Raw genomic sequence first — 19,948 nt, forward strand, 5'->3', positions numbered from 1 at the left:
TTGAGATTATATAAAAAAAATTTATATTTACAGCACAATTGTATTTGTTTGTTCTATTTTATTTTTTTCTATTTATTTTATTTTTTTTTATGCTTTCTATAATATGCAAAAATAGCAAAAAATTTTGAAATTCGAGAATTCGATATTTTTTAAATTTTGAAATATTTCGAACAATATCTCTAAAATAAATAATACATATTTATTTTAATATATTCCATACATTCTATAAATTTTTCTTGATTGATGGCAGATAATTATATTTATAATATATAATTATAATATAATATAATATAATATATAATAATAAAATACAATAAACATATCTATCATAATATACTTGTTATATTTCAAAATTATGACCTTAATTAAATGAGTTTATATTAAATTTATTTGTCATATCATAGTCTCTGATGTTTTAATATTGAATGTTTTTCACATTTTTTTTCTCCCAAGCCAGGTACCGTGTGGGGGATTTCGTTGTAGTTGTGAGTTGATAAATGAGACACGCTGTAGTATTTCCATATTTGTAGTGAACTTGCAATCAGATCGGACACACAACGCAGCGAAAATCAGTAAGTTATTATTGATGTTTGTTATTGAGAAATGATAATATTTAAATAATTATTTCAATAAACAATAAATAAATGACTTTGAAGGAAATTTGTTTGAGAAAAATTTTTTGTTGAAAAAGAAACGAAGGATTTTTTGTTAGATATTTGAAATAATTTATAGATTATTGATAAAAGATAAAAATGAAAAAAATATTTTTGCAAAAAAGAGTTGGATAATAATTATTATTCAATACTGATAATTTTTCATAATTAGAATAATTAATGAATAAATGATTTTGAAAAAAATTAATTTATTTGTTGAAAATGGATAGAAAATTTTTAATTGGATTTATTAAGTAAATATATTATTGAAAGATAAGAGTAAGAAAGATTTTTACAAAAGAGATAAAATGATAATTTATTATCATTACATGATAATAATTTATATTTATATATGTATTATATATATAAATGTAAACATTATTATTAATATATATTATATATCATATAATATATATCTAATTTTGTAGCTGATCAATTTTTAATGATTAATTTCAATAATTGTATTTTATTAACAAGTTTGGAACTTGTTGAATTTTACTTAAAAATAAGGAAAATATAGAATTTTCAGTCTTTAGATATATTTGTTTCTTTTTAATTAATGAGATATTTTATTTCGGTGTAATTTAATGGTGTAGTTTAAATGTTTGGTTGTAGATTTTAATATTTTTAAAATATTCTTTTATTGAGGATTTAAGTATTCTAAATTTTTTTTAAGTATTCTAAGTTAATTGATAACAGCTTATAATGAGACTTATAATTTTATAATCATAAAAAAATAATAATTGTTAATCATATAATTATGAATAGAAATTAATGTATAAATTTTTGAAAATTTTGAGAATATTGAAATTTTTAAATATGAAAGGCTTGGAAATATTGAAATTTTGAAATATATACAAATTTTGAAAATTGAGAATTTTAGGAATATCAAAATTTTATATAATAATTATAAGAAATATTATTATAATAATATTATAAGGAATCTAAAATTTTGACTTTAATATAAATTAGATTTTTGAAATTTTGTATTGAAATTTCGAAAATATTTTTATTTATTAAGAATTGGAAAATAATTATTTAATATTTTTCTTATTACAATATAATATATAAATTTAACAAATATTTTTTATCATTCTACTCATTTTATATCTCATACTATATTATAATTATTTATACTATTACAACAATAGAATGATAAAATCATAGGATAAAAATCTAATTTTCTAATTTAAGTTTAGTAAAAATTTTCCAATTTTTCAGTAATAAATTTTTAACTTTTTATAAATTATAAATAGTAGTTGTTTTTTCAGTAATTATTTTTATTTATTATCATTTTTTATTTCTTATTTATTATCATATTAGTTTTTTTTTTTAAATGCTGTATTATCGCACGTATTAATTCAAGAATGATGGAAAAACAAGCGATCATTTCTTTTTATTTTTATCTTAATAAACAATCAATTTTTTCCATTATCTTTCTAAATCGAAATTTGTATATGTGATCCATATATATCTGCTAGATCATCTATAGCAATATTTTTATGACTTTTCCCAAAATATTATCACAAAGGAGAAACCAATCATTTGATGGCTATTAAAAGCAAATCAAAAATAAAGGTTATCTTTAGATTTAATATGTTTATCATACTTAATACTCAAATGAATTCTATTCATATTCTATTCACATAAATCATAAATTAAGAATGAAATTCAATATACATTACATTTTCATTTAAATCATGTCAATTGTGTGAAAATCTACATATGTTTTATTAATTTTTCTTTCATTAAATTAAAACTATTGGGTTGGCAACTAAGTAATTGCGGATTTTTTTTAGAAAATCAAAGACAATTTTTTCATGGAACTAAATAACTTTATTCTGTAATGTGTTGCCCATTTTGATCAATGACCTTTTGCCATCTTTCAGGCAGCATCATAATCCCACGTTCATAAAACTTCTGGTTTTTATTAGCAAAAAACTGAATCAGGTACGATTTGATATCATCATTATTATGAAATTTTTACCATTCAAGGAGTTTTGTAAAGATCGAAACAAAAAGTAATCAGATGGTGCAAGATCAGGACTATATGGTGGATGTGGCAAAACATCCCAACCAAGCTCCAATAATTTTTGCCGAGTGACCAAAGATATGTGTGGCCTTGCATTGTCATGATGGAATACAACACTTTTTCGATTTGTCAATTCGGGCCGCTTTTCTTCAACTGCATTGTTTAATTTCGTTAGTTGTTCAATGTAGACAACAGAATTGATCGTTCGGTTGGGTGGTAAGAGTTCAAAATAGACAATTCCTTTATAATCCCACCAAACTGATAACAAAACCTTCTTTTGATGAATACCAGCTTTTGATGTTGTTTGAGCTGGTTCACGTAGCCTGCTCCACGATCTTTTCCGCTTAATATTGTTGTAAACAATCCATTTTTCATCACCAGTTATCGTTTTAAAAATGGATCATTTTCATTACGTTTCTTTAGCAAATCGCAGCTGTTAATGCGTTGCGTTAAATGCTTTTCTTTCAATTCGTGAGGAACCTATGTATCGAGTTTTTGAACATAGCCAAGTTGTTTTAAGTGGTTTTCAATGCATGTATGTGATACATGAAGCTTCTCTGCAATCTCACGAGTTGTACTGTGACGAATCCGAATCGATTATTGCTTTGATTAAGTCATCATCAACTTCAACTGGACGACCAGAGTTTTTCGACTTTGAGTGAAAAATCACCAGAACGAAATTTGTCAAACCAATTTTGACACTGCCGTTTTTTTAAGGCTTCGTCGCCATAAACAGCACATAACTTTTTGTGAGCTTGCGATGCGTTTTTCCCTTTGCGAAAATAAAAAAGCAAAATATGACGATAATGTTCTTTTGATTTTCCATTTTTCAACGAACGCTAAACGAAAACTACGCGATCAAAAAACTTTTTTTACTGATTGACCGCTGAATTACCAACTATCAAATAACAAAATGTGTTTTACATTTGGATTATGCCAGCAAACCTAAAAATTCAACTGAAGCAATCTATGAGTGAAATCCGCAATTACTTAGTTGCCAACTCAATATTAATTAGAGATATTAAATATAATATTAAACTTTATAAGAATATATCTGTTTTAGACTATGGCACCAAATTTATCGACATCATTATATACGAAGAAATCTCAAAAAAATGTTCATCAAGAAAAAAAAAATAAAGAAAAAATATCAGACCAAAATTTATCGAATTCCAAAAAATATGAATGGAAAATCGTTTGGAAAAATGTAATTCTATTTATCTATTTTCATATTGGAGCTCTATATGGATTTTATCTTTGGTGTAATGGAACTAAAAAATATACAATTTTATGGTGTAAGGACAAACATTTTAATATTATATTTATTCTATATTAATTATTGAATAAGAATTATTATTCAAGAATAGAAAATTAAAAGCATTCAATAATATAATTAATTAACAAATTTAATTTTAAAGATTTAAAAGAAATTTTTTTTATTTTATTTTTTTTTCAAATTAATAAATCAATAAAAAAAATAAAAAAAGATTAAATTATAATAACGATTTCCAATGCAATGTGCAAAATTTATTTCATAATCGTAATATCTATTAAATAAAAAATAATTAAGTTAAATAATTAACTTAAAAATAATTAATAATATTTAAAAATTTAAAATAATTAAAAATAATTAAATAATTAATATCTATAAAATTATATAAAAATTTTGAAAAATATTAAAATACAATTAATATTGAAAAATATAAATATTATATAATAATATATATAATATATTATATAATAATATTCAATAATTTATTTAATATTCAATAATTTATTAAATAGTGATGATTTTAAGTCTAAAAAAATTATTTTGCAAATAAAATAATAATTGATAAATATTTAGAAAAAAATAATTATACTTATCAAAAATAAAAAAAAATTTTAAAAAAAGTTTTAATTAATAACAAATGCTGTACTTTATGTTCATTTCGTATATATTTCAATTATGATTCCAATCAAATATAGCACAAAAAGATCATAATAATTACATAAACAGTTATTGTGCTAATTTATTGAAATTAATCTTGTACTAATTGCATTAATCATATGCTAATTGATTTCAAGTATGATCGTTTTTTTCGACAAAACAAAATCTTCTTTTTTCTTTCTTCAGCTATTTTATCTGCTTGCACGAATAATAATCATTATTGATATCATAATAATTATATAAATAAAAAATTATAGAATGATAAAAAATGAAATAAAAAATTAAAACAGTTCAAAAAAGAATATCATCATATCGTATATTAAAATCAAATACTGATTTTAAAAAAAATATCCATTATTTATTGTCGCGTTTCACATGTTTCTGTTTTTGAAATAGATAAACGCGATGAACAAAAAATAGAAATAAAAAATCTCCATACCTTATTTTTTTGTTATAAAAAACAGATAAAAGGAAAACATTTAAAAGCGAAATACAGTTTGCGCTGTAAATTTAAATACACAAATATTCTAGTATTCTTTTATAAAAATGAAATTATTAAATGAAATTGTTTTATAAATTGTTTTGTTAGAAGATTTTGATCGATAAATATTGAATGCTTTAATTTCTAAAATGATTACAAAATTTTTTGAAAAAGATTCTCTTAATAAAATACTAGATAATATTTAGAATGTAATTAACTTAATATTACTTTTATTTAAAGATTTTAATAGAAAATAAATACATGTTATATATATATATATATATATATATATATATATATATATATATATATATATTACTTCTAGTTTTTTATTTTAATATAAATCAAAATAAAGAATTGTGTAATAAAATATGAATTAAATAAAATATCATAAATCAATTGATATGATATTTTTAGTTTTTGTTATGGGATTTGCTGGTTCGATGGGTGTCACAGCTGGAGCTCATAGATTATGGTCTCATAGAGCTTACAAAGCAAAGTGGCCCCTTCGTTTCCTATTGATGCTTCTTCAAACACTTTCTCACCAGGTAAATTTTAACTTCGTTTTTTTTCTTAGAATTTATTATCATATAATTTCTCCGATATTATTTTTCATTAATTTCTTCAATAAATTGTAATATTTAATAATAAACTTCAATTTTGATTCATAGAATCATATTTATGAATGGGTAAGGGACCACAGAGTACATCACAAATTCACAGATACTGACGCAGATCCGCATAACGCGCATCGAGGATTTTTTTTTTCCCATATAGGTTGGCTGCTAGTTCGAAAGCATTCTGATGTAATTAAAAAAGGTGCTACTGTTGACATGAGCGATCTGGAAAAAGATCCTATTGTCGTTTTTCAAAGAAGGTAAAATATAATTTTGTTTTTAGCCTAATAGTTTAATTTTCTTATTAAATAAAATTCATTATTTTTTATTTAATTGACATTCCATTGAACATGATTCAATGGAAAACTTTGCCAATTTAAATTAAATTAAATTAAATTTACTTATAAAATTGGTTGAGATTTCAGAATAAAATTTGAACAAGGAAATTATATTAATTATAAATTATATTATATTAAATTATATAAATCAATATTTGCTTGAAAATAAATAAAAAAAATTAATCCTAATGAAAATTACTTAAGTTTCTTTAAAAGTTTAATAAAAATAGTAATAAAATAATAACAAAAATTGTATGTATGATAGGAATATATATTTATATTTTTCTCTGATGAAATTACAAATAATGAATATTATTTAAAATAATTTATTTCCAAAATATATTATTCAGTGTACATTATTTGAAATAAAATAAAAATATTATATATTTACTTGATATAAATTTAAAAAAAAAATTTTGAAATAAAATAAAAATATTATATATTTAGTTGATATAAATTTTATGAATTAATATTTTTATTTTGGTAATAATTAATATTATTATAAAAAAATTACATTAAATTAAAAAAAAATTGAAAATTTGTTTATAATAATATATGATTAAAGATTTAATTGAAATAAATTCATTAAAATTTATTAAAAATTGATTATTATTTCAGTAAATAAATCGAATAGAGATTGTTTATAATGCTCCATATATCTTAAATTTTTCTCTGAATGTTTTTTAGATTATTTTATGTGCTAATGCCGCTCTTATGCTTCGTGATTCCGGTAGGAGTACCCTGTTATTTTTGGAATGAACAATTCATAAATTCTTGGTACAACAATCTAGCAAGATATGTTTTTTGCTTAAACATGACATGGTTGGTAAACTCTGCTGCTCATATGTGGGGCATGAGACCATATGATGTGTAAGAAATTAGTTTATATGGATTCTTTTATAATAATAATAATTGTATTATAATATATTACAATTTATTTTTAGTTTAATTGACAATTATAAGTATAATTTATAATTTTTAATTTTCTTTAGAAACTATTTCTTTAGAAATTATCATATTACAATTTCAAATTTAGTAAAAAGTTAAAATTTTTTTATTTATTGTTTCTAATTTATTGCAATTAAATACTACATTTTCAATGATATAAAATTGATAATAACGATTTCTTTGTTATTCATATATTCTTTAAATTTATAATTTTATATTTTATAACTTATAATTTATATTTTATATTAAATTATATCTTTAAATATTTCATTATATTATATTTTGTACATATTATTTTTTAGTGTTTCTTATTTTCATATATCAAAAATTGAAATGATACATTAAATTATATTTTACAATTTTTAATCATATAAAATATAAATATAAAAAAATTTATTGTTTTCAATTTTGTTTTAAAATGATAGTATTTTGCATTGAAAAAATAGATTCAAGATTTAAATATAGAAATATATAATAAATTTATTATGAAAAGCAAATATTTATTCTTTTCATATACATATATAAAAAAAGTTCAAAATAATTAAAAAGAAGAAAATTCATATAATTAGGAATATTCAAATAATTAGGAATATTGGTCCAACCGAAAATCTAATTGTGTCTATGCTTGTATGCGGTGAGGGATGGCACAATTATCATCACGTATTTCCCTGGGATTATAAAGCCGCTGAACTTGGTGGCTATAAAACCAATCTTACCACTGCGTTTATCGATTTTTGCGCTTTATTGGGACAAGCATATGATTTAAAAACTGTTTCCGAAGAAATGATTGCAAAACGAATAGCCAGAACTGGAAGTGGATCAAGGTATCGCTATTATCAATATTAATATATTTTAAATTATAATAATCATTAATTAAACTTAGTTACTAATTATTTAATTGTTGTTTAAATAATAAGTTTAATTAAATAGTTCATGTTCAATAGTTAATTTTTCCAATATGATTTCTATAAAACATAAAAATTTTCAGTATTTGAAAAAGCCATTCTATTCATTCAAAATAATTAAAAATAAATTTCTAATAAAAATTATATAAACCTCTATTAAAAATTATATATGAAATATAATTATCGGAACAAATATTCGAAAAAATATAAATAATAAATATTTTAGATATCCAAAATCAAAAATAAAAAAATTCATTTATCAGAATAAAGAGATTCCTAATCAAATAAATTTCTTTCTTTATCAAAATTTTTAAAATAAATTTTATTGTTTCCGTATAATCTTAACATTTGAAATTTTAATTTATAGTTACAATAAAAACAAAATCATTCATCATTATGAAGATATGAAATGGGGCTGGGGCGATGAAGATATGAAACCTCATGAAATTGAAGAAATAAGAATTTATAATAAAAAAGATTAATGGATCGTTTATGTTTGAAACAATTAATATTTATGATGAATGTTAAAAAGTTTATAATCATTGTAATTATGTATATACTGTAATCATTATTTATATAAAAAATCGAATAAAATTATCCAATTTGTCCAATAAATACAATGCAATATATCTTACTTCCTCCATTTCTAAGTTTTACTACTATTTATACTATCAATACAGCTATTATCCGTATTTTTTCAATCATTAATTATGACTTTTTATAATAAATATTGTCTTTGAAGTATAAGAATTTAAAATAAAAAAATAATGTATTTACATAACATATCTATTTTTAATAGTAATGCAATGCTCAGTATTTTAATCAATATGTTTTATCATGATATAAATTTCTTGATACAGTACACATGTTTTTGGTAACGATTTAAAGAAGATTGAAAATTGTATATTGTATTTTTAAAGAAAAAACTTTGTTTCTTTAAGAAAATTACAAATACATAAAACAATAACATTCTTAATAGACCAATGTATAAAAAACATTATTAGTATTTGTAATTTTAAAAATAGTTGAAACAAGATTTCTTAAAAAACAATATTGATTACACAATCAAAGATTGAGATAATTCAGATTCCTAATTTAGATGATGATCAAATACTTTATATTTTTAAAATTTTTAGAATTATATATATTTATAAATAATCATGAATAATGTAAAATATATATATAGAATATAGTATATATAGAATATAACCATCATAAATATTAGAAAGAATATAAAAAATAGATATTTTAGGTATTTAAAAATAAAAGTTAAAAAATAAATATTTTAGATATCTAAAAATAAAAGTTAAAAAAAATTCATCTAACAGAATTGATCAAATGAATTAGTTTTTTTATTAACATTTGTAGAATAATTTTATCATCACTTGCATAATCTTCAAGTCTAAATTTTAATTTGTAGCTTTATATATATATAAGAATGAAAAAATATAATTGATTATATTATATCATAAGATTCATAATTGTATTTTTAAAAATAGGATTCATTTTGTAGCAAAATATTCTGAAAATCGAAACGATTCATTAAGGATGTATTTATTTGTCAAATATTTGCTAAAAATTAAAGTTAAAATTTTCATATTTGAATTTAAAAATACAAATTTTTATTAATTCTTCATAAATCTTAACAAGAATATGTAAGATTATTTGGAATAAGATTAAAACAATGAATGGCTGCAAGTAATCCTGACATAAATTGAATAGAAATTTGTAGACATGAAAAATTATTTTGTTAATTAATATGAAAACACTTGATAGAAATGAAGTTCACAAAAAAATTGAAATACAATAAAATAATACAAACAAAATATAATATATTAAAAATTGATGATGAAACTAATGTCAAGAAGCATAAGAAACGTCTATTCTATATTGACGTCGAAATGTAATTATTAGTGTATTGTATACTATTAATATAAATATGCAAAATATGAAAATTTTATGAATATAAATATTAGATAATAAATTATTGTCCATTTCTTTCTTAAATTAAAATACTAAATTGAAAATTTATATAATCAAATACTTATTTTCAGAGTTTTTGTTGGCTAAATATTTTCGTTCAAGTAACATTCTTCTTAAAACAAACAATATAAAAATATTCTAATTATTTTTTTGTGTGTTTATTTTATATTAGTAAATTTATTTTACACAAAGAATATTTTTATTTATTATCCTATCGTGCTTTAAAAAAATTTACTGTTTTTTGTTGATCTTATATCGCAATTAATTGAAAATTTATTATTGCTAATACGATGTTTTATTTTATTCCGCAATTAGTGTAAAATTTATTTTCTGTAAAAAATTTTTAAAATATAAAATATAAATAATTAAAAAGATATAAATTCTTTTAACAATTTTACTGTTTACTTATGCGGAATAATAACATCGTAGCAACATTACGGAAATTGAAATCCATAAAGTGCATTTGTTATTGGATAAACAAGATAAAGGATAAATATATAACATTGAGACTGCATTATTTTATTTAAAAACTAACACTACTTAAACACTAACACTATCATTTTAGTGTTACTTTCGATATTAGCAGTGCAAAATAAGATTATAGTATTTGTAATGATTAGAAATAAAATTATATTTTAATATGAAATCAAATAAAATATAGAAAAGATTATTTTCTAAACAAACTACAGATTTTTCAAATATTTCGAAAACCTATCATATCCGATTTAAATAATGATTTGCAAATAGTTTTCTTTTAAACAAAAACAATATTTGTACGAACACAAATTTTTGAATGAATCGAAAGCAAAGACCCAAAAATTTTGCGTATTTAACTACTGTAATATCTCTGTTTTATCGAAATAATATTTTAGAAATTCAAGATATTATTTTGATATAAAACAATATCGTTTCAGTATAGAAAATGATTGTGATGTTAATGGTTAAAACCTGATTTTACTATAAAAACCATAAATAAAATATAGATCAAAATAATTTATATTTTTGAATTTTGAGATTGCTCGCGAGATTTATGACAGCTTATTCAAAAAAGAAATTCCTGATATAGAAACTTTTTTCTATTATTATTGATCGCCAAACTTCATTAAGCTTGAACAAAGAATGATGTTATCTGAAAAAATTGCTGTTTTTGAGAAGAATTTAATTCACTTATAATTGTATATTTTTTAGATGTTTCAACTTAGGAGCGGAGTTTGATCCCAAAAATGACATATTTCAACGTTGACTCAATGGCAACCAACATCATTCTAATTTGAAGAAATTTAGAATAAGTATAAATTATTATACTTATTCTCTTAAGACACTGATCAATGATTATTAACATCTTGATATCTATATATCTGACTATCAGCTCAATTTGAAAAATTTTCCTCAAACTTCGAGTCAGGAATTGATTGCGATACTATTACGACACTATCATGCTTTACTGGAAAATCTCCCAATTTCCAAAAGAAGAGATTTTTTTGAGGGCACGAATTTCATTTTGTAAAGAATCTAACTAAAAATAAAGTTAAAAATTCCTTAAAATTTTGATATATCTTAAATATTTCTAAGATCAAAATTTTCAAAACTTCTTAGATAATCAATAACAACATTCATGATTTTCCACGATTTTCAAGAATTTTTAAAATTATGATTCAGATTCAAAAGAAATCATATTTATTGCTTCATAAATATTCAATTAAATTGGAAACGTTCCAAATTATATGAATAATTATTATATATTGAAAATTCAAATTCTAATATTCTCTAAGATCCATTTAGAAATTAAATCTTAATTCAAGATCATGTAATGAGATAATATATTTAACAAATCAATGAGGTAAATATTTAAAAATGTTGCGAACAAATAATAAAACTGATTTTACTTCAATTTTTTTTAATCGTTTAATTAACTTCGCATTTTTAATTCAATGCTTAACAATCAATTTTGTTTTTTGCGCATCGAATATAGATTTTTTTTTCAATATTTCAAGACTATCTTTAAGAGTGATTTTCTTTATACTCATTTCATGCAGCATATTTCTGATATCTTCGGTATCAGTTGTTAATAACGAATTAACCAAATTGAGTTCATGCCACATTTTGATAAAGAATGTAGTGCAATCATTATTATAAGTACCAAATTCACCAGATTTCCAGTCCCATGGTATTATGTAATGGTATTTTGGCCAAAATGATTTCTTGAAAAAGATGTTCATGATATTTGATGAAATCCTGAAATAACAATTAGATTATAAAATTGCAAAATTTCGATTAATGCTTATTTTGAATAAATATAATATATGAAATCATATAAATATTTTTGGTATAAATGCTTTTTACTCTTGTTAATTTTATCGTAATATTAATAATTTTCGTTATAACTATTACATATTTTGTTTTACAACATTATATTAACGATCAATTTAATGCTACAAAATTAATTTTTGTCAAATTTTAATAATTTAATAAAATAATTTAATTTCAATGTACTTTGTTGAATAATCAAATCATTACATAATCATACAAATCAATATATAATCATTAAAAGTTTTCACGCATAAATGATATATCAGCGCGTCACAAATGCTATAAATAATATCAGTAATTTAGCTAGAATTTGTATTCTAATTATTAACAAAATAATAGTAAAATATATATATATATATATATATATATATATATATATATATATATATATATTTATATATATTTGTGCTGTACTTAACGAATTATTCAGTCTTATTCAATAAGTATAATCAAATGATTTTTCACAAGATTCGCTATATCGATTATTCAAGCGTGTTGTATTTTTAATGATTACAATGATATTTTATTTAAAATACATGATATTATTATCAATAAAAATGGCATGGCTTCTTCGTATTTTAAGAAACAGTTTATACAAAAAATTATTACTAATTGTGTATTAACTTTTCTCTTTCCTTAATGTTCCAGACCAAGTATGCACTATTCACCAACCAAGATATATTTATCATAATAGCAAATCGTAGAAATCCTGTTATTAATATAGTCTCAATTATTGATTCGTCCCAATATTCCAGCGGCACATTTAGAGATAATATAAATCCAAATATTAAAAATAATGGCCAATAGAAGCTGCGAATACAAAGAAAACAAAGATTATTATAATAATAGAATAATAAAGATATATAGATATAAGATATATATATAGATATATATAGATATAATAGTAAAGATTATCATATCGAAAATAAAAAATAAGAAAAATTAGAGAATAATGTTATTTTAATGCAACATTTCGTTTTATCAATTTTTCTTAGTTAATTTAGATTATGGAATTTTGTTTTTTTCTTTTTTCTCCTAATTAGAAAAATTTAAAACATGTTACAGCTACATACTTATATTAATGACTTATACAATAATCATTGTATCATTTCCAATATTATATATATTATTAATTCAAATCTACCATTTGAGTTGTCATGTTTCAACTAAAGAAAATTTAGAATTTCATAATTTTCATTTTCATATAATAAATATTAGATACATGTTTAAAAAAAACTTACATCTTTTGAAAGTAAACATAAGCATCATTATCAATATCGCGTAAATCAACGTTACGTTTCATTTCTTCAAGACTCATATTAAACGACAATATATTACTTATATAATGGCTGTAGAGAAATCCTTTTTTATGATTGTATGGATCTTTATCAGTCCCATAATATTTATGATGAATCCTGTGATATAAAATCCAGTCATATATCGAACCCTATAAACAATATATACTTATTTATAATAAATATAAATATATTTATTATTATTAATTATTTATTTTAAAAAGAATAATAAAAAAGAACAAAATTAAATAAAAAATCTTTGGAAAATTTTTATTCAAAATTTTACTTTATATAACGAATATCTAAATTAATTTTATGTTTTATGTATATTTATTGCGTAAATATTTATAAAAATATTTATAAATATATTTATAATATTTATAAATATCATAAAAAAGAAACGCATTCGATTCATTTGATGATTTCTTCTAAATGTTTCATTGACACAATAATCTTAAAATACTTACTACTCCTGCAAGAGTATGAGCAAGCATAAGGAATAATTTAATAAATCCTACGGCTTCGTATGTTTTATGGGCCCACAATCTATGAGCACCTGCTGTCACTCCAAGATAACCAATAGCTATTATGAAAATTGCTGAAAAATCAATTCATTAGCAAAATTAAATGAAAGAAATAGAATAAATTTAGAATATAACAATAGAAATTGATAGAATATTAAGGTATTCTTATGTGCAACAAAGGATATTAGGTTATGATATAAATAGATAATAATATTATTGGTCATTTTCGCGATTAAAATATTAATCAAAATGTTAATAGCTATATTTATTATTTGATTCTACAATATATTTTTATAATATTGTTAATTATTATAAGTTAGCCAAAAAAATTAAGCAAAAGAAAAAATATACTGGAATTTCATAGAATAATTTTTTATTATTCTATTTGCAACGAAAAAAATTAAATGTAATGATATAAATATATAATAACGTAACTAACCATTTTTACAACTGAAATATTCATCAAAGTGTTATATTCACGATCAACTATTTATTGAATTCTCTAATTCTATAATATATCTTTAATTATTATTATAAGTTTTAGATTTTCTAATATTTATATCTTTAATTTTTAACACGTATATTATCTTATAACAAGCTCAATATTTCTTTATTCTATCTAATAATTAAATTATTTTTTTAATGTTTAATTATAACTTTGATGTTTGAATATAATTAAATATAAAAAAATATAATTAAATGAGAATCAATTAAAAATTAGTAAGATAAATTAATATGATATATTAATTTTTAATATTTAAATATAACTTTCTGAATAAGTCATGAACGCTTCAAAATAACGCTTCAAAAATTATTATAGATCCTATTCATATATTCATATATTATCCTATTCATATATTATAGATCGTATTCAGATCCTATTCATAACTATTCAATCAAACATAAAAAAAATAATTAATTCGTATATACTAAATATACTAAATAATTAAATAATAAAATTAATAATTAATTGAAAATTTTTTGAAAATTATTTATATATTTATAAGAAAAATTTATTATAGAATCTTACTATAGAATATAGTCATCCATTTGGCAGAAGTAAACATCAACCAGATAGCGTATACTCCTAGAACGTGTATATAAATGTACCATAAAACAGCTGCCCATTTCACATACTGTTTCTTTGGTTTCTCTTCTTCCACCATCCTATTTATTTCAATAAATTAAAAATTCCATATGTTGCACAACAACAAAATATAATTATCAATTGAGTTTAATTTCTTGAATTTTTCACTTATTTCACTTCAAATGTTATTTTAAACTTTCAAAATTCAATAATAGCAAAAATTTTAAATTAAAAGATTAAAAGATAAAAAATTAAAGTTCCAAATATAAATATATAGAAATTTTCATAAAAAACTTAAAAAATCGATCTTAAAGAATGTGAGAATGATACAAATCGTACGTAATACCATCAAATTCAGTGAATGAATTAGAAATACAATCTAGTCAAAAATATCACAAAAAATTAAACAAGAAAAACATAGTCAAAAGAAAATAAAATAATTAAAGCAAAATAATTTGAAAGTTGAAATAATATGGATTTAAATGGATCAAACTTGTACCTGACTTTTAGCACGAAATAATCTTTTAAAAAGTTGAAAAAGAACTACTTAAATAAATGTAAAATACAAATTCGATTAATTGACCTCTATTCGATTTCCATTATCATTTAATTAACACCGTCATTTCCTTCAGCGTTTTTCATGTTTCTCACATTTCGAATAATTATTCACTAATAACGAGACATTATATAATAAAAGAATATTTCGATTTTTTAAATAAATAAATTAGTAAAAAATTTTCATTAATAAATAAATTAATTTGGATAATTATTTTATCTAATAAAATTTCTTATGTTATAAATATGTTCTACATAATTATTTCAGGAATTAAAATATATAACCATTAAGTGATGTAAATATAAATTCAAATGTATAATATGTGATATAATATAAGATATAAATTTAAATCAAATATAATATAAAAGATTTATTTCAAAGAATCCGAAGTGCAGTAGATATAAAGATAAGATATAAAGTTCATTTAAATATTTCCTTTTATAGAGTGTATAAAAAATAAATGTAAAGAGTATTATAACATGATTCCTATATTCTCTGAATCGGTAAAAATTTATAAATAAAATTCATTACAAAGAATTAATTCTTTAAAAATATTTTCAAATATTTGAAATATTCTTAATAATGCGAATTAAATTTTTGATGTAAAGTATAATTTAATAATAAAATATTAATAATAATTTATAATTGAATATCGTTAATTTTAATTAAAAGTAAAATATAGTAATATTGATATCAGTTTTTTAATGTTTACATTTCATAAATGTAGAAAAATGAGAGGAAAATATCAAATAGAAATTTGATATTTTCAAATTCTATTTAATTTAAGTTTTTTTTCAAGTTTTATTTCATTTTATGTAATAAATATATTTTTCAATACTTGCAAATAAATTTTGCAAAAATATAATATTTTATAAAAAAATTTGTTTATGACTAGAATATACAATAAAAATAGTTTCGAAAATTGATATAAAATATTTTTAAAAAAATGAAAATAATCGTGCAACTTGAAGTAAAAATATGAAATGAAAAATGATAATTATAGAAAGCTGACATAAAGTGTTTTTAAAGAATAAAGATAATCATGCAACTTAAAGTAAAAATATCGAATGAATAATGATAATTATAGAAAAAAAATCGAAATGAACAATAACAATTGCAGAAATCAAGAACGAAGTTCAAATGATATCTTTAAAATAGTAAAGATATCACTTCATTCGAAAACAAAATGTGGACAAGATTTTCAAAAGTTCCATGTATGGTTTTTTCCAGTGCAGCATCATCATATAAAATATGAGTACGCGAATAGAATAGCTCAAATCATGCTTTCTATTTCTATTTGATACTGAGAATTATCGGACAATACAACAATACATTACTTATTTTTATTACTAATAGTTGCAAATTTCCATAGAAAGAAAACATGACATTAAACGCTATTTCCACGACCTTTATTACATTAAAGATATATCACGCCATCGGATATCCGCTCAAGTTAATTATCATTATTCCTATTACTATTGTCATATTAAGAAAAAAAATATTACACAATCAGGTTTCAGCTAAACATTTCATTCTGTATGCATCAGCCTAATCTAATTAAACCATTTTTAGAGATAGAAGGAATATTATTCAGCAATTCTGCATCAAAGTTTCACGCATTCAACTCGCAGATGGATCGAGATTCGAAAATATTTTGATCATAACAATCGATAGTTATTAGATTTTATCTTTAGAAGTATTCCATAAGACATTTTCTTCTTGATTAATAAAGTATCAGAATCAAAAAAAAAAAAAAAATTTAAAGAGTAAATATTTGACGAATCGAAAAAATGTGTTTCGTATATAGTTTTTTGTGAAATGAATTTTGATTATTTTTAACACAACACGAATAAGAGGTACTTATTGTTGTCAAAAATTAGAATTTTTCAATCTTCATTTTCGCGACTTAAACGTTTCTCTATTGAATAATAGATTCAACAAACAAAATAGGAATCAATCGCATTGCGAATCTAAAAAAGGAAATGTTGGGTAAGTATTAAGCAAGTAGAAATGATGACGCATATATAAAAAAAAAAAAAATTATTGCAAGACATGCATAAGAAAAATTCATACAACAGACCACAATAGAAAGGTATCACGACGAAAATAATAAAAAAAAATCAACTTCGCAGAATCAATAATGTTATAAGTCAAAAACTTTTAGTTACATTCTAATGATCAAAGTTTTTGAAAAGAATTTGAAGATTAAAGTAGAAAATAGTAGAAGATTAAAGTATTAAATTAAAGTAGAAATGCAGCGATCATTGATATGACCAATTCCGATGACTTGAAAATATTTGAAATAATTACTAATATATATATTATGTATATTACTATACATAATCTGTAGCATTAAAAAATATTGTAAATAACTTTGTAAATCTCTCAAATAAACGAGTTGCAATAGTTCAATTTATATATTTTTTATGGAAATTCGAATTGGAGCATTGATATGCCGAAAATTCGATATGATATGTCGAAATTCCGATCTAATGATTTAATGATAGAAATATGATCCTTGAGAGATTATGCAACGACAAATATATCAAAAAGCTATAAATTATAATGGGCTTAAAATATGTAAAATATGTCATCTTTGTTTGAGCATTTAAAAAATTCAATCAAAAGTAAAACGGAAAATAAAAAATATTCGTGTAATGCTCAAGTTCAATATCGGATTTAAAACATTTAAGCTCAATCCATGAAGAAATAGATTTTTGATAAGTTATTTTTTTTTTTTTTTAACACATTAATTTTGAATATAGTTTTTATTTTTGTTTCTGAATATGAATTGTTTTATGATGAAGGAAAAGATCTATTATTTACTATCATAACATATCATTTGTAAAATCTGAAGCATCAAATAAATAAGAATTAAATTCTCATAAATAAAAAATCGTCTTATAATATTAACTAATGTAATTGCTGTGATTGACTAATTCTCTTATACTTTTTAATTCTATTTTTTATTTCTATTTCTATTTGATTAAAATGAATATATATAGGTTTGTTCATTATAAAACTTCTTGAATGAATCAAAAACTGAAATATCTAATAACTGCTGACGTCATTATCTATATTTTTCATTGTATAATGTAAAATAAGTATCTTTCATTATTTTTTATTTTATTTCGAAGTTACAAATATTACATTAATTTTAATAATTAAATTTAATTAAATTGCATTTCATGTAAAATTCCAATATCCTTATTATTATTTCAAATTTTTTTCAGAAGTTGTAATGAGATTAAGTAATAATTCACAATTTTTAATAATAAAATAAAATAATGTTTCTTTATTGTTTGCATTAATTTTCTATTTAAATTGTAATATATTTTTAACTTATATTTTTAACTATATATGTTGCATAAGAGAAAAATAAATTAAAGATTTAAATATTAATATAATATATGTTGTAAAATTTAAAGTTCACTGAAATATTATTTATGACTTTATTATTGAATGTTGCCAACAACACGGCTATTTCATAATTGGTACCTATTTGTTTTTCTTCGATACAAACACTTCAAATGTTTTGTAAACATTTATGTGCAATCATACAATTAATATATTCATTCAGCTAAATCCGTACATTTTATTTATTGTTTTCAGTACACAATCAACATATATAAGAAATGTTCGTGAGTACTTTTTGCTCATGGGATTTTTAACAGCTTTTTTGAAATAATTCCTTGCATAAAAATCTTTTTTTATTATTATCGGTCGCCGATCAGCATTAAGTATAAATAAATGATGGTGTTATCTGCAATTATTAAGAAGAACTTAAGCGATACTTATTATTATATATTTTTGACATATTTCAACAGAGCGAAGAACGATTCCAAAAGTGATATTTCAGACATGTCTGACTCAACGGTAATTAATCATTTTAATTCGAAGAATTTTTCTCTAGCGTAGGAGTGTCGCGAGACATGACGATGATATTATTGATTATTATTGTGCCAGAAATCTATGATCCTCTCAATTAAACTGAAAAAATATTTTCTGGAGATGCAAATTTCACTTTGTGGAAAGTCTAATTAGCTTTCATTATAAATACGTACATTGTACTTTAAATTTATACATTAAATAATATTATTTATTACTTTGTAAACATGTTATAGCATATTGTAATACATCATAATATAAATAATGTATATTATTATTGCTAAATATTATTATTTTTATTAGACAAGCTTTGATAATTAATGTGTCATGAACTATTTTTTCATAATTAAAAAAATTTTTTTTTAAATTATCTTATGTAAATAAAATAATATTTAATGATA

General features: G+C 20.8%; 2 protein-coding genes across 5 annotated transcripts; one reads left to right on the forward strand and one right to left on the reverse strand.

Annotated features, from left to right (window-relative positions):
- The first annotated feature begins 460 nt into the window (after positions 1-460).
- On the forward strand, positions 461-8,411 carry LOC724226 (acyl-CoA Delta(11) desaturase). Of its 3 annotated transcripts, XM_026440380.1 has the most exons (7): positions 490-572; positions 3,749-3,980; positions 5,514-5,644; positions 5,768-5,973; positions 6,739-6,921; positions 7,587-7,823; positions 8,272-8,411. In XM_026440380.1, the coding sequence occupies exons 2-7, from the start codon at positions 3,752-3,754 to the stop codon at positions 8,384-8,386; spliced, it is 1,101 nt and encodes a 366-aa protein (XP_026296165.1). In that variant the 5' UTR covers positions 490-572; positions 3,749-3,751; the 3' UTR covers positions 8,387-8,411. The 3 variants fall into 3 exon arrangements, with proteins under 3 accessions (XP_026296168.1, XP_026296165.1, XP_026296167.1); XM_026440383.1 differs by lacking the exon at positions 3,749-3,980 and having other exon boundaries at positions 461-572; positions 8,272-8,410; XM_026440382.1 differs by lacking the exon at positions 6,739-6,921.
- Positions 8,412-11,767: 3,356 nt separating this feature from the next.
- On the reverse strand, positions 11,768-15,660 carry LOC113218558 (acyl-CoA Delta(11) desaturase-like). 2 transcript variants are annotated; one of them, XM_026440388.1, is made up of 6 exons: positions 15,603-15,660; positions 15,047-15,183; positions 13,960-14,090; positions 13,439-13,644; positions 12,822-13,007; positions 11,768-12,122 (listed from the first exon to the last, which is right to left on the reverse strand). In XM_026440388.1, the coding sequence occupies exons 2-6, from the start codon at positions 15,180-15,182 to the stop codon at positions 11,816-11,818; spliced, it is 966 nt and encodes a 321-aa protein (XP_026296173.1). In that variant the 5' UTR covers position 15,183; positions 15,603-15,660; the 3' UTR covers positions 11,768-11,815. The 2 variants fall into 2 exon arrangements, with proteins under 2 accessions (XP_026296173.1, XP_026296174.1); XM_026440389.1 differs by lacking the exon at positions 15,603-15,660 and adding an exon at positions 15,450-15,542.
- Positions 15,661-19,948: the final 4,288 nt, after the last annotated feature.

Source organism: Apis mellifera, linkage group LG4 (assembly GCF_003254395.2).
Source record: "Apis mellifera strain DH4 linkage group LG4, Amel_HAv3.1, whole genome shotgun sequence".
Lineage (NCBI taxonomy): Eukaryota > Metazoa > Arthropoda > Insecta > Hymenoptera > Apidae > Apis > Apis mellifera.